The sequence below is a fragment of the Hydra vulgaris genome, chromosome 15, assembly GCF_038396675.1.
Source record: "Hydra vulgaris chromosome 15, alternate assembly HydraT2T_AEP".
Lineage (NCBI taxonomy): Eukaryota > Metazoa > Cnidaria > Hydrozoa > Anthoathecata > Hydridae > Hydra > Hydra vulgaris.
The window spans coordinates 24,068,014-24,082,500 of record NC_088934.1 but is presented as its reverse complement, the minus strand read 5'-3'; the positions used below and the strand labels follow the sequence as shown (position 1 = coordinate 24,082,500).

Below are 14,487 nucleotides of genomic sequence, written 5' to 3'. Positions count from 1 at the left end.
TTTATATCTAATTCCAAGGGCCGACCCTAATTCCAAGGGCTGTGTGTATATATATATGTGTGTGTGTGTATATATATATATATATATATATATATATATATATATATATATATATATATATATATATATATATATATGTATGTATGTATGTATGTATGTATGTATGTATGTATGTACATACATACATACATACATATACACACACACACACACACTAACTGTGGTACAATAAAGTTTGGGCAAGTAAAAATTTGTTAAAATAAATATTTTTTGTGAACAATTTTGAAAAAACATCAGAGAAGCGTTCCTATTTTTTTGTTTGTTTGTTTATTAGCAAAGTTACGAATTAGTTAAACTTGAAAAAGAATTAATTAGCTGGTATTTAAAAAATAAGAAAAAGTTAATTAAATAAACAAAAGAAAAAAAAGATGACAATTGAATTTGGACAGCACCCAAATGAATGGTTTTTCACTAGTTACTCCTACAATTAAAAATCTGTAAATTGCTCACCTTATTAAACAACTGCAAATTCATTAAGTCAGACATATAGCAATAAATATCATTCTTATTGATAATATAATCAATTCTTGACAAAGAAAAAAAAGTTATTTATTAATAGCCATTTATAAATAACTAGATGTTTACAATATATGGTTTACAACATATGAATTAAATCGCTTAAAATTATCTAAAAAACTGTTTTATTTGAAACAGGAAAGTAAATAATGAATTAAATAATTTAGCAACCCTCGGAATTAGGAAAAATGAGGTCGGCAATAATTTATCGACCTCAATCTTTTAGAGGTTGACAAAACAAATTTGATACAAAGATCTTAGCATAAAAGATAGAAACGAGGTTGGCAATTTTTTGCCGACCTCAAACATTTTAAGGTCGGCATTGCCAAATGTAGTATTGCTAGAAAAATAAATGTATCAGAAAAATGCGTGTGCACAACTATTAGAAATTAAAAAAGCACAGGTACCACATTAAAAACACTGAGGTCTGGATGATCGAAATAACTTTCTGATCAAGACGAATGTTGCATCATCAGAAAAAGCAGGATACAACATATTCAATCCCAAACTTACAATTAGAATTCAGAAATACAAAAAAATGGATGTGGCTTAATCAGAGAGACTGATAGGAAGACATTGAAAAATTGAGGAATTGGTTCTTATATTACCCAAGGTAAACCATTTTTAAGAGTTAGAGACCGCATTGCAAGGAGAAAATGGTGTCGGGAGAGGCTAGCCTTGTCTGAAAAAGATCAGAGTTGAATTATTTTCAGAGATAAATGTAATTTTCAAATTTTTAATTGTAAATCTAGAACACACGTAAAATGATTGAAAAGTGAGAATGTATACAGCATATGCAAGCTACCAGTGGATCATTAGACATTTGGGAATGTATATATATATTTTTTTATTCACCTCCTTAAGACCGAGAAGGCCACTACAAATGAGGAGGCTACTTAATAGTGGTTATAAGCCTCTCTTAACACTATAACTCCGAAACACCAACCTTGACAAACAAGGTCGCTGCACTGAGAAACAAGTTAAGTGTGAAACTACTGGAGTGTGGTGGGGATCAAACTCGAAACCTCTCGCTTGTGAAGCGAGTGCTTTACCACTCCCGCATGTATTTACTGTATTTCCCATAATAGTGCTAGGTACATAAAGATATACAAAGGTTCAATGAATCAGTTTTTGTATTAAGGCACCCAAGAAACATCCTTGAAACTGTCAATACCAAAATTCTACTAAAAATATGCAACTTTAATTACCAAGATGTATCTTGCCACACAGCCAAAAGTATCAAAAAAACAATCAAGATAGATATCTTTTTTGTCATGGTTTTCCCAATTATCTGATTTAAGTCCCATTGAAAAATTTAAACTTTAAAATGTGCATTGTAAAATCACAAGCAAAACAACTTAAATGAGGTTCTTGAAACACTTGGAACTTGGATCCAAAAGAACTATGCATAAAATTGACAGTCTATGCCCACATGTGTAAAAATATGTTTTAAAGCCAAGGCTGGCTTTTTTGAGTACTGAAATTTATTGTCACTGTAAAAACTGGATTCATCCAAATTTAATTGTCACTTTTTTTTCATGTTTTTTATTTGATTTTTATTTTTAATTACTTGATAATTGTATCAAGTAATTAAAAATAAACTCTCTTTTTTTTAATTACTTGATTATTTTTTTTAACTGGCAATTTCATTAATAAACAAACAAACAAAAAAATAATGGTCTCTTAGTTTTTTTAACTGCTTCCAAAAATAATTATTAGCAAATATTGTTTTATTTGCGAAAAAAATGTTGATTTTCTGCTAGAGTTTGCCAGAACAAGGGGGGTACCGCCACTCAAGTTTTTTCCCTAGATTAGGCCCTGACACACACACACACACACACACACACACACATATATATATATATATATATATATATATATATATATATATATATACATATATATATATATATATACATACATACATACATACATACATACATACACGCATATATATATATATACATACATACATACATACATACATACATACATATATGAAGAGTACACAGGAAAAAACGGCATAGTCACATTTAAAAAGTTTTGAGAAAGTGCATATTAATCATTTATAAAAGTTATTTCTTGATTAATTTATTTGAAGTTTACATTTTTAATAAAATATTTGTAACTTTTATTAAAAAAAAAATTTTCCTTACTATATGCAAAGACTTTTATAAATGATTCATAAATACTTTCTCAAAACTTTTAAAATGTGACTATGCCTTCTTTTCCTGTGTACTCTTCATATATATATATATATATATATATATATATATATATATATATATATATATATATATATATATATATATATATATATATATATATATATATATATATATATATATATATATACACATATACACATACACATATACACACACACACACACTCACACACACATTGGTGCAATATAGTTTGGACAAGTAAAAAATTTGTTCCGTAAAAATGTGGGAAAAAAAAGTCCTCAAATTTTTATTTGGGTGGCGCCTAAATACAGTCGATGCTATCAAAAACAGTCTAGAATAGCCCCTGTATGCGTGTGTGTGTGTGTGTGTGTGTGTGTGTGTGTGTGTGTGTGTGTGTATATATATATATATATATATATATATATATATGAATGTATATATATATATATATATGAATGTGTATATATATATATATATATATATATATATATATATATATATATATATATATATATATATATATATATATATATATATGAATGTATATATATATATATGAATGTATATATATATATATATGAATGTATATATATATATATGAATGTATATATATATATATATATATATATATATATATATATATATATATATATATATATATATATGAATGTATATATATATATATATATATATGAATGTATATATATATATATATATATATATATATATATATATATATATATATATGCAGACCTTGGCGGGAGTAAATAAGTGCAAGAGCAGAGAAAAGCTCTCCTAAAACAAAAGATTTTGGTTTCGCATGACCCATCTATTTATTTATTTAAAAAAATGCTTATTAAATACAAAATTTGGTTTTATACTTATTACAAGCATATGTTTGCAACATAGTTACAAGAATGTAAAATACATAACAAGCATCATTTATTGTGCCATGATTTCTTTAGATGAGGTTGTCTTTAGGTTTTCACATTAGTTATCCATTTATTTATTAACAACTTGTTTGATAAAAAATTTATAAAAGAGTGATTATAAATTTATAAAAAAGCTTTTACTGCTTATAAAAAATGTTTTATATTTTCTCATTGTAATAGAATGCTATAGAAAATAGAATAAAATAGAAAAGTGAATAATATATTAAAATTTTTAATATATTAGTTTTAAAAGTAAATTTTTTAAAATAGAAGGTAACAGAAAAGTGAATAATATATTAAAGTTATTTATATATATAAAATACATAACTCATTGCATAAAATAAAAATTATTATGCAATAATTTAGAGTAATAATTTTATATTCATTAGTTATTCCGATCTAATTTAAAAAATGTGCATTTAAACCGAAAATTTTTTAATTTTCTCTTTTTAATTTAATTTTATTTTTGTAACAGCTGCCTTTATATAGTATTGCAGTTTATTAAGCAATTTTTTTTTTCTTTATAAAAATGACTTGCTTTTTTCATTTTAGTTTCAATGATAATTATACTTTTGTTACAAAAAATTATTCTTTTGCGAGAGCTGTAAATTAATTCTGTAAATAGTCTTAGGGAAGTGTGAAATCTCACTTCCCTAAGATGGTTTAGGTTTAATCTCTCTCTCACTCTCTCTTTCTCTCTCTCACTCTCTCTTTCTCTCTCTCTCTTTATATATATATATATATATATATATATATATATATATATATATATATATATATATATATATATATATATATATATGTATATATATATATATGTATATATATATATTTTATATATATATATATTTTATATATATTATATATATATATATTATATATATATATATATCTATTTAATATATATTATATATATATATATATCTATTTTATATATATATATATTTTTTATATATATATATTATATATATATATTTTATATATATTATATTTATATTTATATCTATTAAATATATATAATTTTTAGATCATCATGTTCCGGAGTTTGCAATAAGATCACCTAAGTTTAAGTTACCCAAATTAAATAAAGAGCGCTTAACTCGAAAAAAATTAAGAGAAAAATTTGTTGAAATGCAGAAAGCAAGAATTAATCTGGAAAAATTATCAAGAAATCGGCAATGTAAGTATTCTTAAATACTAAGTGATCTTTTCATGTATCTAAATGAAAATGTTTATTTTTTTTATAACTTAATTATTTAGTGTTGGTTTCTTTGGCTGAGGTTGAAGAGGAATGGATGAAAAGCTATGGGTTAATAGAGACTCAAAAGTTATCTCAGTTTTATGGCATAAATCATGATCTGTATGAGGGGATAGATGTCATGTTGGAGACTTTATTAGAAATTTCATTTTGCAATGCTAAAGTTTATAGGGGCAATTTTCTTGGAATTAATGATGTAATTTGTGCTGGATTTATTGCTTTTGCATGTTTAATTTTATATTTTTTGTTTGTGTATGTCTGTGTATACTATATTATAAGGTTGGTATAGTGTTGTTATAGTTAGCAGACCATAATTTTCTAAATGCTGATCTAAAAATGTGTTTTTTTTTAATTAAAAAATTTTTAATTAAAAAATTTTTTAATTAAAATATTGTTTTTTTTAATTAAAGTTTTTTATTGGTTATGATTGATGTCTTGTGTAAGTAGATACTTCTTTACCTGTTGATGGTTTTACTTCTGTGTACTATAACCTGAATGTTTGAAATGTGCTCTGTAATGCAGAAACCTTTCACCAAAATAAAAAAGGAGAAGAATTTGTTTGCTGTAATTGAGTCTACAACTTTTGTGATACAGCCAATATAATTTGTTATTATAAATATATACTTCTATACTTTGAGTTGGCAGAAATCATATATTTAAATATTTATAACTACAATTTAAAATATTCTTAACCCCTTTAAACCTTTTTAATGTTTTTTGTTTGAATTATTTTAACATTAAGATATTTTTTTTTTTAAAGTTTCATTTTTTATTTAGGTTCTTTATGCACCAACTAAAGTAGCTTTTAACACAAATGATGATTTTTTATACACTCTTGTTCTTTCAAATCTTGATGGCCATCCGCTAGACAGAAATAAGGAACTCGTTCATTGGGTTATGTGAGTTTTAAATTTAAAAAAGAACTGGTTAAAATGGTAGACAGTTATTTATTGTTTGTTAAACTCTTAAGCTGTACTTGTTTCAGCTGTCAAGTTGAATTTCTGTGCATCTTATGTTTTTGTTTTACTACAGCTTTTATTAGAACAGTGTTTTTGTAAATTTTTATTTTAATTTTTTTTGTTATTATTACATGTTAATTACTTTTTGTAAAATATTTATTAGGCGCAATAAGATAACATGTGTATGACATAATGATGCTCAATAAAAATTTGCTTGGAGCTCTAGTTATTCTGTTAAAACGTTTTAGATGAAATTCTTCTGACTATTACTCTAAGGGGATTACGTTTGATTGGCTATGCCCGCCTTAAGTTGCTAAGAAATAAGAACAACAATAGGCTATTTTTTCAGAAATTCAGTCTTAATCATCTGCTGAACGTGTAAAAGCTCTAGGAGGTTTTTCAATAGCATCAAATATAACTATTTATTGATAGAAATAATTATATTTGTTTTGTTTTAAAATTTATAAAAATTTATATAATATGATTTTAACAAAACAAATGAAAAGTCCATACAGTTTTTTTTGGGAGTAAATAAGTTTATAGTTTTTTGGGAGTAAATAAAGAATAATATACTTAACATGGTCCAGGGCTCAATTTAACGGTTGGACATCGAACATTGTCCGGCTAAAACCTCAGATTGTCCAATCAATTTACAAAGTGATCAGACATTTTGACCGATGGGAATTATATTCTACAAAAAAAAGCCTGGACAGGAATGGTGTGCAATCGAATGCTATTGCTGACCACGCAAATGATTTTTTTTTGTTTACAACTTGATCACAACTGTTTATATGTTTTGATGATTTAAATGTTTCAGAAATGTTCTGAAAAAAGAAATATTAAGCTTTAACTTTAACCAGAAAAAAAATTGAAAAACCTAAAGTATAAGCAAAATAATTCCTTAGGAAAAAGAAAATAAATTACCGGTTTTTACATTTAATCTGGTATTTTTTTTGCACGAATCTGGTAGTTTTTTCATTTAATATGGTGGTTTTTTGCATTTAATCTGGCGGGTTTTTTTTTTATCATAATAAATAGTTTTGCTTTTATTGCTTCATTTAATTTAACTTTCTTATTTACAATTTATGCCCGTTTTCTCTTCAATTTCTTAAAACTCTAAAATGAATAACGCATGAAGACAATCAAGTTAATGTTAAAGTAAGAAATTTGATCATTAATCTTTTAATTAATGAAGCGAAAAGTGTAAAAAAAGAACTTTTGTACAGAAGTAAGACTTCAATACGACGCCTGGTCCATCAATATATATCAATAGGTAATATCAATCCTGGTGTTGGTTGAGTTGGTTTTCAACAGTCATGTTGTACTGAGGAAAAATAAATAAGCTACATGAGTTAATTGGTGATAATAAAAACTGTAATCTACAGGAGATTAAGGTATAATTGGGAATTGATATCTCTACATTATGAAAATGGTTAAAAAAATTGAATTATACATATAAAATTTTAAGACCCATTTGTGCAGAGGTAAAAGAAATAAAAGCATATGTTTCATAGTATTAAAACTTGACATTTCAACAAGGTTGAAGAAATATCATTTATATTGATGAAAGTCTGTTTAATTTTCATATGATAAGAAACCAATGATACAGTCTCTTAGAAACGACCCCAAATCAACGTGTATTGTCATAAAGAGGCCGTAACATAACTATGAAATTAGCATTAAATTGTTTAAACATAGTCCAGAGTGAAGCAATAACTAAACATAGTCCAGAGTGAAGCAATAAAGGATTCTTAAATACACTTAAAAGTATTTTGGGGGAGGAAGAAGAGTTTACCATGGTGATGAACAACGTTAACTTTCATTATTAGATATTTATGATATTATCCCTATGATATTTTTTTTTTACCACGATACTCACCTTTTCTAAATCCTTGTGAAGTGACATTCGCAAAAATTAAGAATACTACAAAAGTTCAACTAGCTCTGATAGGAAATAAAAATTTATTAGAACAAATAAGAAGCAGTTGTGAGCACATTACTGAACATGATCTTTCAAACTTTGTGAGGCACTGCAAATCTTTTCTTACGCATTGTGTTAATGGAAATGACATTAATATAGAATAAAGTCATAATTTTTAAAAATTGTTTTGTGTATGTAAAATGTATATAAATAAATTTTTTCTGAAAATATCATTTCTTTCTAATGAGCCTTTTTGATCAAATTGATCAATTGATCAAACACAATGTATAATAAAAAAAGTTTGATAAGTGATTTTTTACTAATTATATATATATATTATTATTATTATTATTATTATTATTATTATTATTACTCAATGCTATTGGATTCTACTATTTGTTACACACCTATATTTATTTTAACTGTAATATGTAGAATATTTTTTATTATGAATCATTTAAGCGGTTTATAACATGCATTAAAAAATTAATATAAATTTAAAAACCGCCAGATTATTTGATTACAATAAAAGCATAACTATTTATCATGATAAAAAAAACCCGCCAGATTAAATGCAAAAAACCACCAGATTCGTTTTGTTTTTAATTGCATTTGAAAAAAAAATTTTTTAAATCATCTTTTAAAACATTTAATTAAAGTTACACAAAACGCTTTTACAAATTACTTCTATTGATTGTTTAATAAATGAGCGAATTTTATTTAAATTATTGAAAAGTGAAATTAAATTATTGAAAAGAAAAAATATAAAATTTTCAAGTAAATATTTTTTTCAAAAAGTTGCAAAAAAATTGTTTTAAAAAATAACGTAGTCTTTTTAAAATCGTAATTTTTAATCATTTCATGCTTTAATTAGAAAGTCTAAAAAAACAAAAACTTTTAAACATTTCGTTGTAAAACAGAAACAAAAAATAATAAAGCGATTAAATCATGGGAAGATTTAATTTAACTTATTCATAATTTAAAGTAACTTAAAAAAATTATCTTTAATATATTTTTAGAAAGACATAAAAAATACATTCTTACTAAAAAAAAATATTTAAATATAACGTTTAATTTACACATAATGTGTTTATTTTAAACAATCATTACAATTATTTTTTGAGTCTATTTTAAAGCCTTTGCGTAAAATAAAAACTTTTAAAAAGATCAACCATTAATAGTTATTCTATACGATGTTTTTTATTGCATTTAAATTGTTAAAACATCAAAACAGCCATTGTCAAATTGTAAACAAAAAAATAAATGAATGTTGTCAATTACAGCGTAAAAATTGAAGTTTACCTAAAAAACATACAGTATTAAATTGAAACTATTTTATTAGAAAACAAAAATCTGCGATGAAATATTCTAAATAATAAGGAGAGAAACTATAACTTCTAATTTAGCGAAAATAAACTGAATAACATGACAAAGATTTCGATTGCATAACTAGGTTCTGTAAAATCATAAAAATTAAATTTTTAAAATTTGATTGGACACTGTTCGACCCAAACAAGTTTAGATTAGACATTTTGTCTGGGACTTGATAAAAAATTTAATTGAGCCCTGCATGGTCTAATATCAGTTTTTGATGAAATTCGCATAAAAATATCAAAAAATTGAATTTAGTTTGCATAAAAATAGCTAAAAATTGCATTAAAACTGCATAAAAATAGCATAAATTCTTTTGATGAGATTTAAAATCAGTTAACAAGTTTTAAATATATTTAAGTTCTAAGCTTACTACATTTTGATGATAAAGTAATAGGCAGTGTTAGGATTTCTTATTACCTTTTTTGCAATTCATTATTTAGCAAAATATTAGCATATTAGAAATTACAAAGATGCTTTTTCTTTTAATTTTTGGAATGAGGAAATGGTTTCTGATAATAATAGTTAAAAATGGTTTCTGATAATAGAAAAATATTCTAGATATCAGGGGTGTGGAATTGTAATAAAAAAGTACTAACTCCGATTCCATCTCCAATTGTTGAAATATTCAGAGTACAACTCTGACTTCAACTACAAAACAAAATTTTAAATAAAATTTTTTTTTGCTAAATGTATGAAAAGTTCTTTGAAGGTTAAATATTTTGTACATGCACGTGCAAAACCAAGAAGTTTTAATATTGGAGTCAGAGTCGCGATTTTGTTTAGCGACTCTGACTCTACTACAAATGTTGTGACTCCAACTCCACAGCCCTGCTGGATATATAGAAAAGAGTTGTTAAGTATGTTTTTATGCACTTTCCAGAATAGTGCGCATTTTTTGCTCTAATGTACATTAATAAAACTATACCATAAAGTAATTTGTAATAATATACATAATATAGCATTATAACTGTTCCATACAACTGTTCCATAAATTAAATTTGTTTTTTTAGTACCAATATAAAGGGCAGTGATTTATCCAGTGGTCACATTATGTACGACTATTTGCCTCCAGTACCATGGAAAGGAACTGGTTTTCATAGATTAGTGTTTTCTCTTTACAAACATCATTCACTTCTTTCTTTGGTTAAAATAAATGATCAAAAGTACTTTTTTTAATGCTTAATTCTTATTTTAGTTATATATATTTAAAATCTTAATATAGTTTAATTGTATTTTGAAATCTCTAATTTGTATTCTGAAATATAGTATTAAGGATTGTCCACAAATTATGTCATGAAATAGAGGAAGAGTGTATCTGGTTTTGTGACACAAAAGATATATTTTTTTAAATTTTAGACTTAAGAAATCCTTTATATTTAAAAGAGCCTAGCTAAATGTAAACCCTCAGTTGATGTATATACACCCCATTGCTATTCCATTTAAAGTCAGATGATCAATGTAGACTACATTCATCATCTGACCTAAAAAAGCTGTACCTGCGGCTATATCAGTTAATGATATATTTGAAAAGCTATATCATCAATCAAAAAATAGTTAATAATAATATAATTATTAAATACAAATCAATAAAAATATAATTACATTTATTAAAACTAGTATTAAATATTTAAAATATTAAAATTACATATTTAACATAAATTAAATACCTTAAGAAGTTTTTATTCATTCCTGTTAATTTATACAATTTTATATGGAACTATACTACAGCTGTTTTTTAAAACGCCTTAAGTTGCTTTTTATGTATTTCGAGAAAAATGCTATTTGATATATATTTTAAATTTTGGAGTTTTTCCAAGAAATTTGAAATTATGTTTATTTAAATATAAGCTTTATCTTAATTATATTATGGATTGGAAAAAAAATTAGTTTAAAAAAATAAGTATTTGTGTTGAATTTTTTTGTCTGAAAAAATGTAGACAGGCTTTTTATAGATGAAAGCAGCGTTCAAAGTGCCTAATGAAACAATAACAAGTAAATTTACTTCAATTTTTCCCAATGAATTTTTCCAAAAATTTGGCTATGTATCTAAACTGTAATAAATATACGTTTTTTAAAAATTATATCGATGTATGTAAATTTTTTCTCTATAAAAGTCAATATTTTGACTTAAATTAAAAATAAAATTTATTTTATTTCAAAATGTAACTATTTTTGTGTTATTATTTTTTCAAAGATTACACAATATTTAGAGTAATTATTACAACTAGCTCCAGATGTTTTGCGATCTTTTTACAAATTTTTACCCAAAAATCATCTATTTAAATCACTCATCCAAATATTTTATTATCTGTCACTTTTTAAGAACACATCAACTTAAAAACTTTATCAAAATATAAATAAAAATCTATTCCTAATTTAGCAGAACTACAATAATTTAAGTGATGAGAACTCAGAAAATTAAAATTACAAGGAATCCACAGTGTTAAATAAAGGACACAAGAAATTTCACAAAGGATCGCAAGAAATTTCACGAAAAACAGAAAAGAAAAGAAAAAATTTTGAAATTAAAAGAAAGTTGATACATAAAATTATAGCGGAAGATTGCAATCCTAAACATGTGCCAAAAATATAGCTAACAATAAAAGACATAAAGTTAATGATGATTTCTGGAGTAACTTGCTAAAAAACCGCCACACTAAAAATGTTCAAAACACAAATTTTACCAAAAAATAATAAAAAGTCCAAAAAGTTCAACTTTCGCTATTTTTTGGTTGGTGACAATGATGTCAATGAAGAGTGTTACACATGCCTTCAGTTCTTTACACATTGTGGAGAAAAAAATCATTCTAAATTAACTTTAACTCCAGACTGTACAGATTGCATGACATATAAATTCACATGAAAAGGGTCAGACAGGCTAGAAACAAATACTTGATGCTGATTGAACTGTTTGTGCACAAGAAATAATAGTGGTGACAGAGATGGAAAAAGTAATCATGCTACCAAGAATGGAAAGTCTTAAAGAAGCAATTTTTTGTCAGCAATTAACAACATACAATCAAGCATTTGTGCCTATTGGAAAAACAAAGGAAAGTGTAGTTTCAATTGTTTGACATAAAGAAATTGCTGGGCAGTGCAAAGAACTAATTTCTACATATTATTTGTTTTTGCAAGAGTATCAAGTCTGAAATTACTATTTGGTGTGACAATTGCTCCGCTCTAAACAAAAATTTAGTGCTGTTTCTAATATATATGATTAACAGTAGTGAAATCACAACCAACAAAATCAAATTAAAATATTGTCACACATTTATGAGTTGTGACTCATTTAATCATTTAATAGAGAAGCAACTGAAACTAAGTCACGTGTACGATTTCAATGATTTTATTCAAGGAGTGGAAGCACCGAAACGAAGTACAAAAGTTAAAATTTTGCAGGTAAGTTTGATTTTAGTTCTATTAAATTTATAAAAATTGTTGCTGTAACGAAGTGAGTTTTTATTTTTTAAGGTCACAAACATTTTTGTGCTAAAGAAAAAAATTACTTAATATATGTTGAATAAATTGTCTACTTGTCCATATATGGAAAACATCACTGAAATCGAGTTCAAACGTGGTTCTCATAGCATGTTTTATTGTTGTGACTTTGATGGCTCTGTGATTTAAGTATCAGTTTTATCCAAAAAACGGAAAGAAAAAATGTCAACTTTACCATATACTATGAGAGATTTAAAAGCCGGAATCAATCCAATCCAAAAATCGAAGCTTGTTTCAACACTTTGTCCTTTTATGCCCCCTAATAGAAGAGAGTTTTGGGGAAGTTTATTGGCCAAAGAATAAGAGTTTTTATGTTTAACAATTCTTCAATTTTAAAATTATATTATAAATGTCTTGCGCAAATAGAAATTTCCTTGTTTTTTCCTTTTTGTATTATTACTTATTTCATTTTCTAAATACATTTATTTTATGTTAAAAATTTTCAAATTTTAAATACATGCAACTAATAACTGTTTTGTATTATTAGTCAGTGGCATAGGAAGGTCGAAAATTTGGAGGGGGGTGGAAACAGAAATTAAAGCAGGCTAAGGCAGCAAAAAATAAAATTTGAATGAAAAAAAGGAATTTTAAGAAATTTGGGGGAGGTGGCGATTGTCCCCTTTGACCCTCTCCCCCTGTTCTTATGCCAGTGGTATTAGTTACGCTATATTTTAAAATTCCTTATAGTTAATTATTATTTTATTATAATAATTATAATTATTGTTATAATATAATGATTATTGTTATAATATAATATAACAATAACTATAAATGGTATAATAAAACGATAATTAACTATTAAGAATTTCAAAACATAGTGTAGTCGAATCATTTTTACCAAATCAATGCGTAAGGCATTTTGAAAAAAAGTTTCAAAATTAAAAGCAGATATTATTTTTAAGGCATTTTTTGAAACTAGTAATCTCTATAAATTTTTCATTATTTTGAAAAAATAATCATTCAATAAGGTTTGTTATCATCTATATTAGCTTATTTATTATTAATTTTGAATTTTTTAATCTTAAGGCATTTTGAAAAATGGTTGTAGTATAGGAGTGCAAAAATTTAATAGTTAACTAAAAGCAGCTAAAAAATTTATATCTTTATAAGAAAAATAATATTGTATTTAAAACTTTAGGCAAGGGTTACAAAATTGTTGCTTCTTTTTGTTGTTGTTGTTGTTGTTGGATTGCAAAAAAACATGCATTTTTTTGAGGGGGGTGGGGGTGGTAGTTGTCAGTAAATCGTGACAACTTGTTACTAGGAAGAGGAAGTCGAAACTGTCAAAAATTGCATGGTATAATTTATTGACAAACCCTTACTAAATTTTAAAATCCATATTTTAATCTTCTTTTTTATGGAGAATAAAAAGTTTTAAAATTTATAGTTTATTTATTTTAGCAGTTTAGTCTCACGCACTTTCTCAACATCAGATTTTATTTCTTCTAATAATCTTTTACCAGTTGGTCTCTCTTGGTTCCAGGTACAATGGGAAGATAGTGTAACTGAACTTTGTAAAAAGTTGTCTGGTAAATCACATTAAATGTTTTGTATCTTATGATAAATTTAGTTTTGTTTTGTTTTTTTATTTTTCTCTATGTTTTTTTTATTTTTTAATACTATTTCTTTTCTTTTTTTAAAGATTTAACTGAAGAACCTATTTTCGACTGGAATGAGTATATTGAACCAAAAAAAGAAAATATTTTATTGTTGACAAAACTTAATGAGATAAAATACAGAAATATGTAGATCTTTTTAATAATAATTTTAAAAAATGAAA

At 25.1% G+C, this 14,487-nt stretch overlaps 1 protein-coding gene across 4 annotated transcripts in view; it reads left to right on the top strand.

The window, feature by feature from the left end:
• LOC136071997 (disintegrin and metalloproteinase domain-containing protein 17-like) overlaps positions 1-14,487 on the top strand; it is a 40,788-nt gene extending 26,301 nt beyond the window's left edge. For 3 of the 4 annotated variants that reach the window (XM_065819058.1, XM_065819060.1, XM_065819061.1), the window contains 6 exons: positions 4,725-4,877; positions 4,958-5,151; positions 5,733-5,854; positions 10,220-10,372; positions 14,109-14,236; positions 14,350-14,487. Coding sequence is in view for 2 of the 4 variants with exons in the window: in XM_065819060.1 (XP_065675132.1) it covers positions 4,725-4,877; positions 4,958-5,151; positions 5,733-5,854; positions 10,220-10,372; positions 14,109-14,236; positions 14,350-14,456 (857 nt within the window). In the remaining 2 variants the exon portion in view is untranslated. The remainder of the gene's footprint in view (positions 1-4,724; positions 4,878-4,957; positions 5,152-5,732; positions 5,855-10,219; positions 10,373-14,108; positions 14,237-14,349) is intronic. The other variant, XM_065819059.1, reaches the window with a different exon arrangement.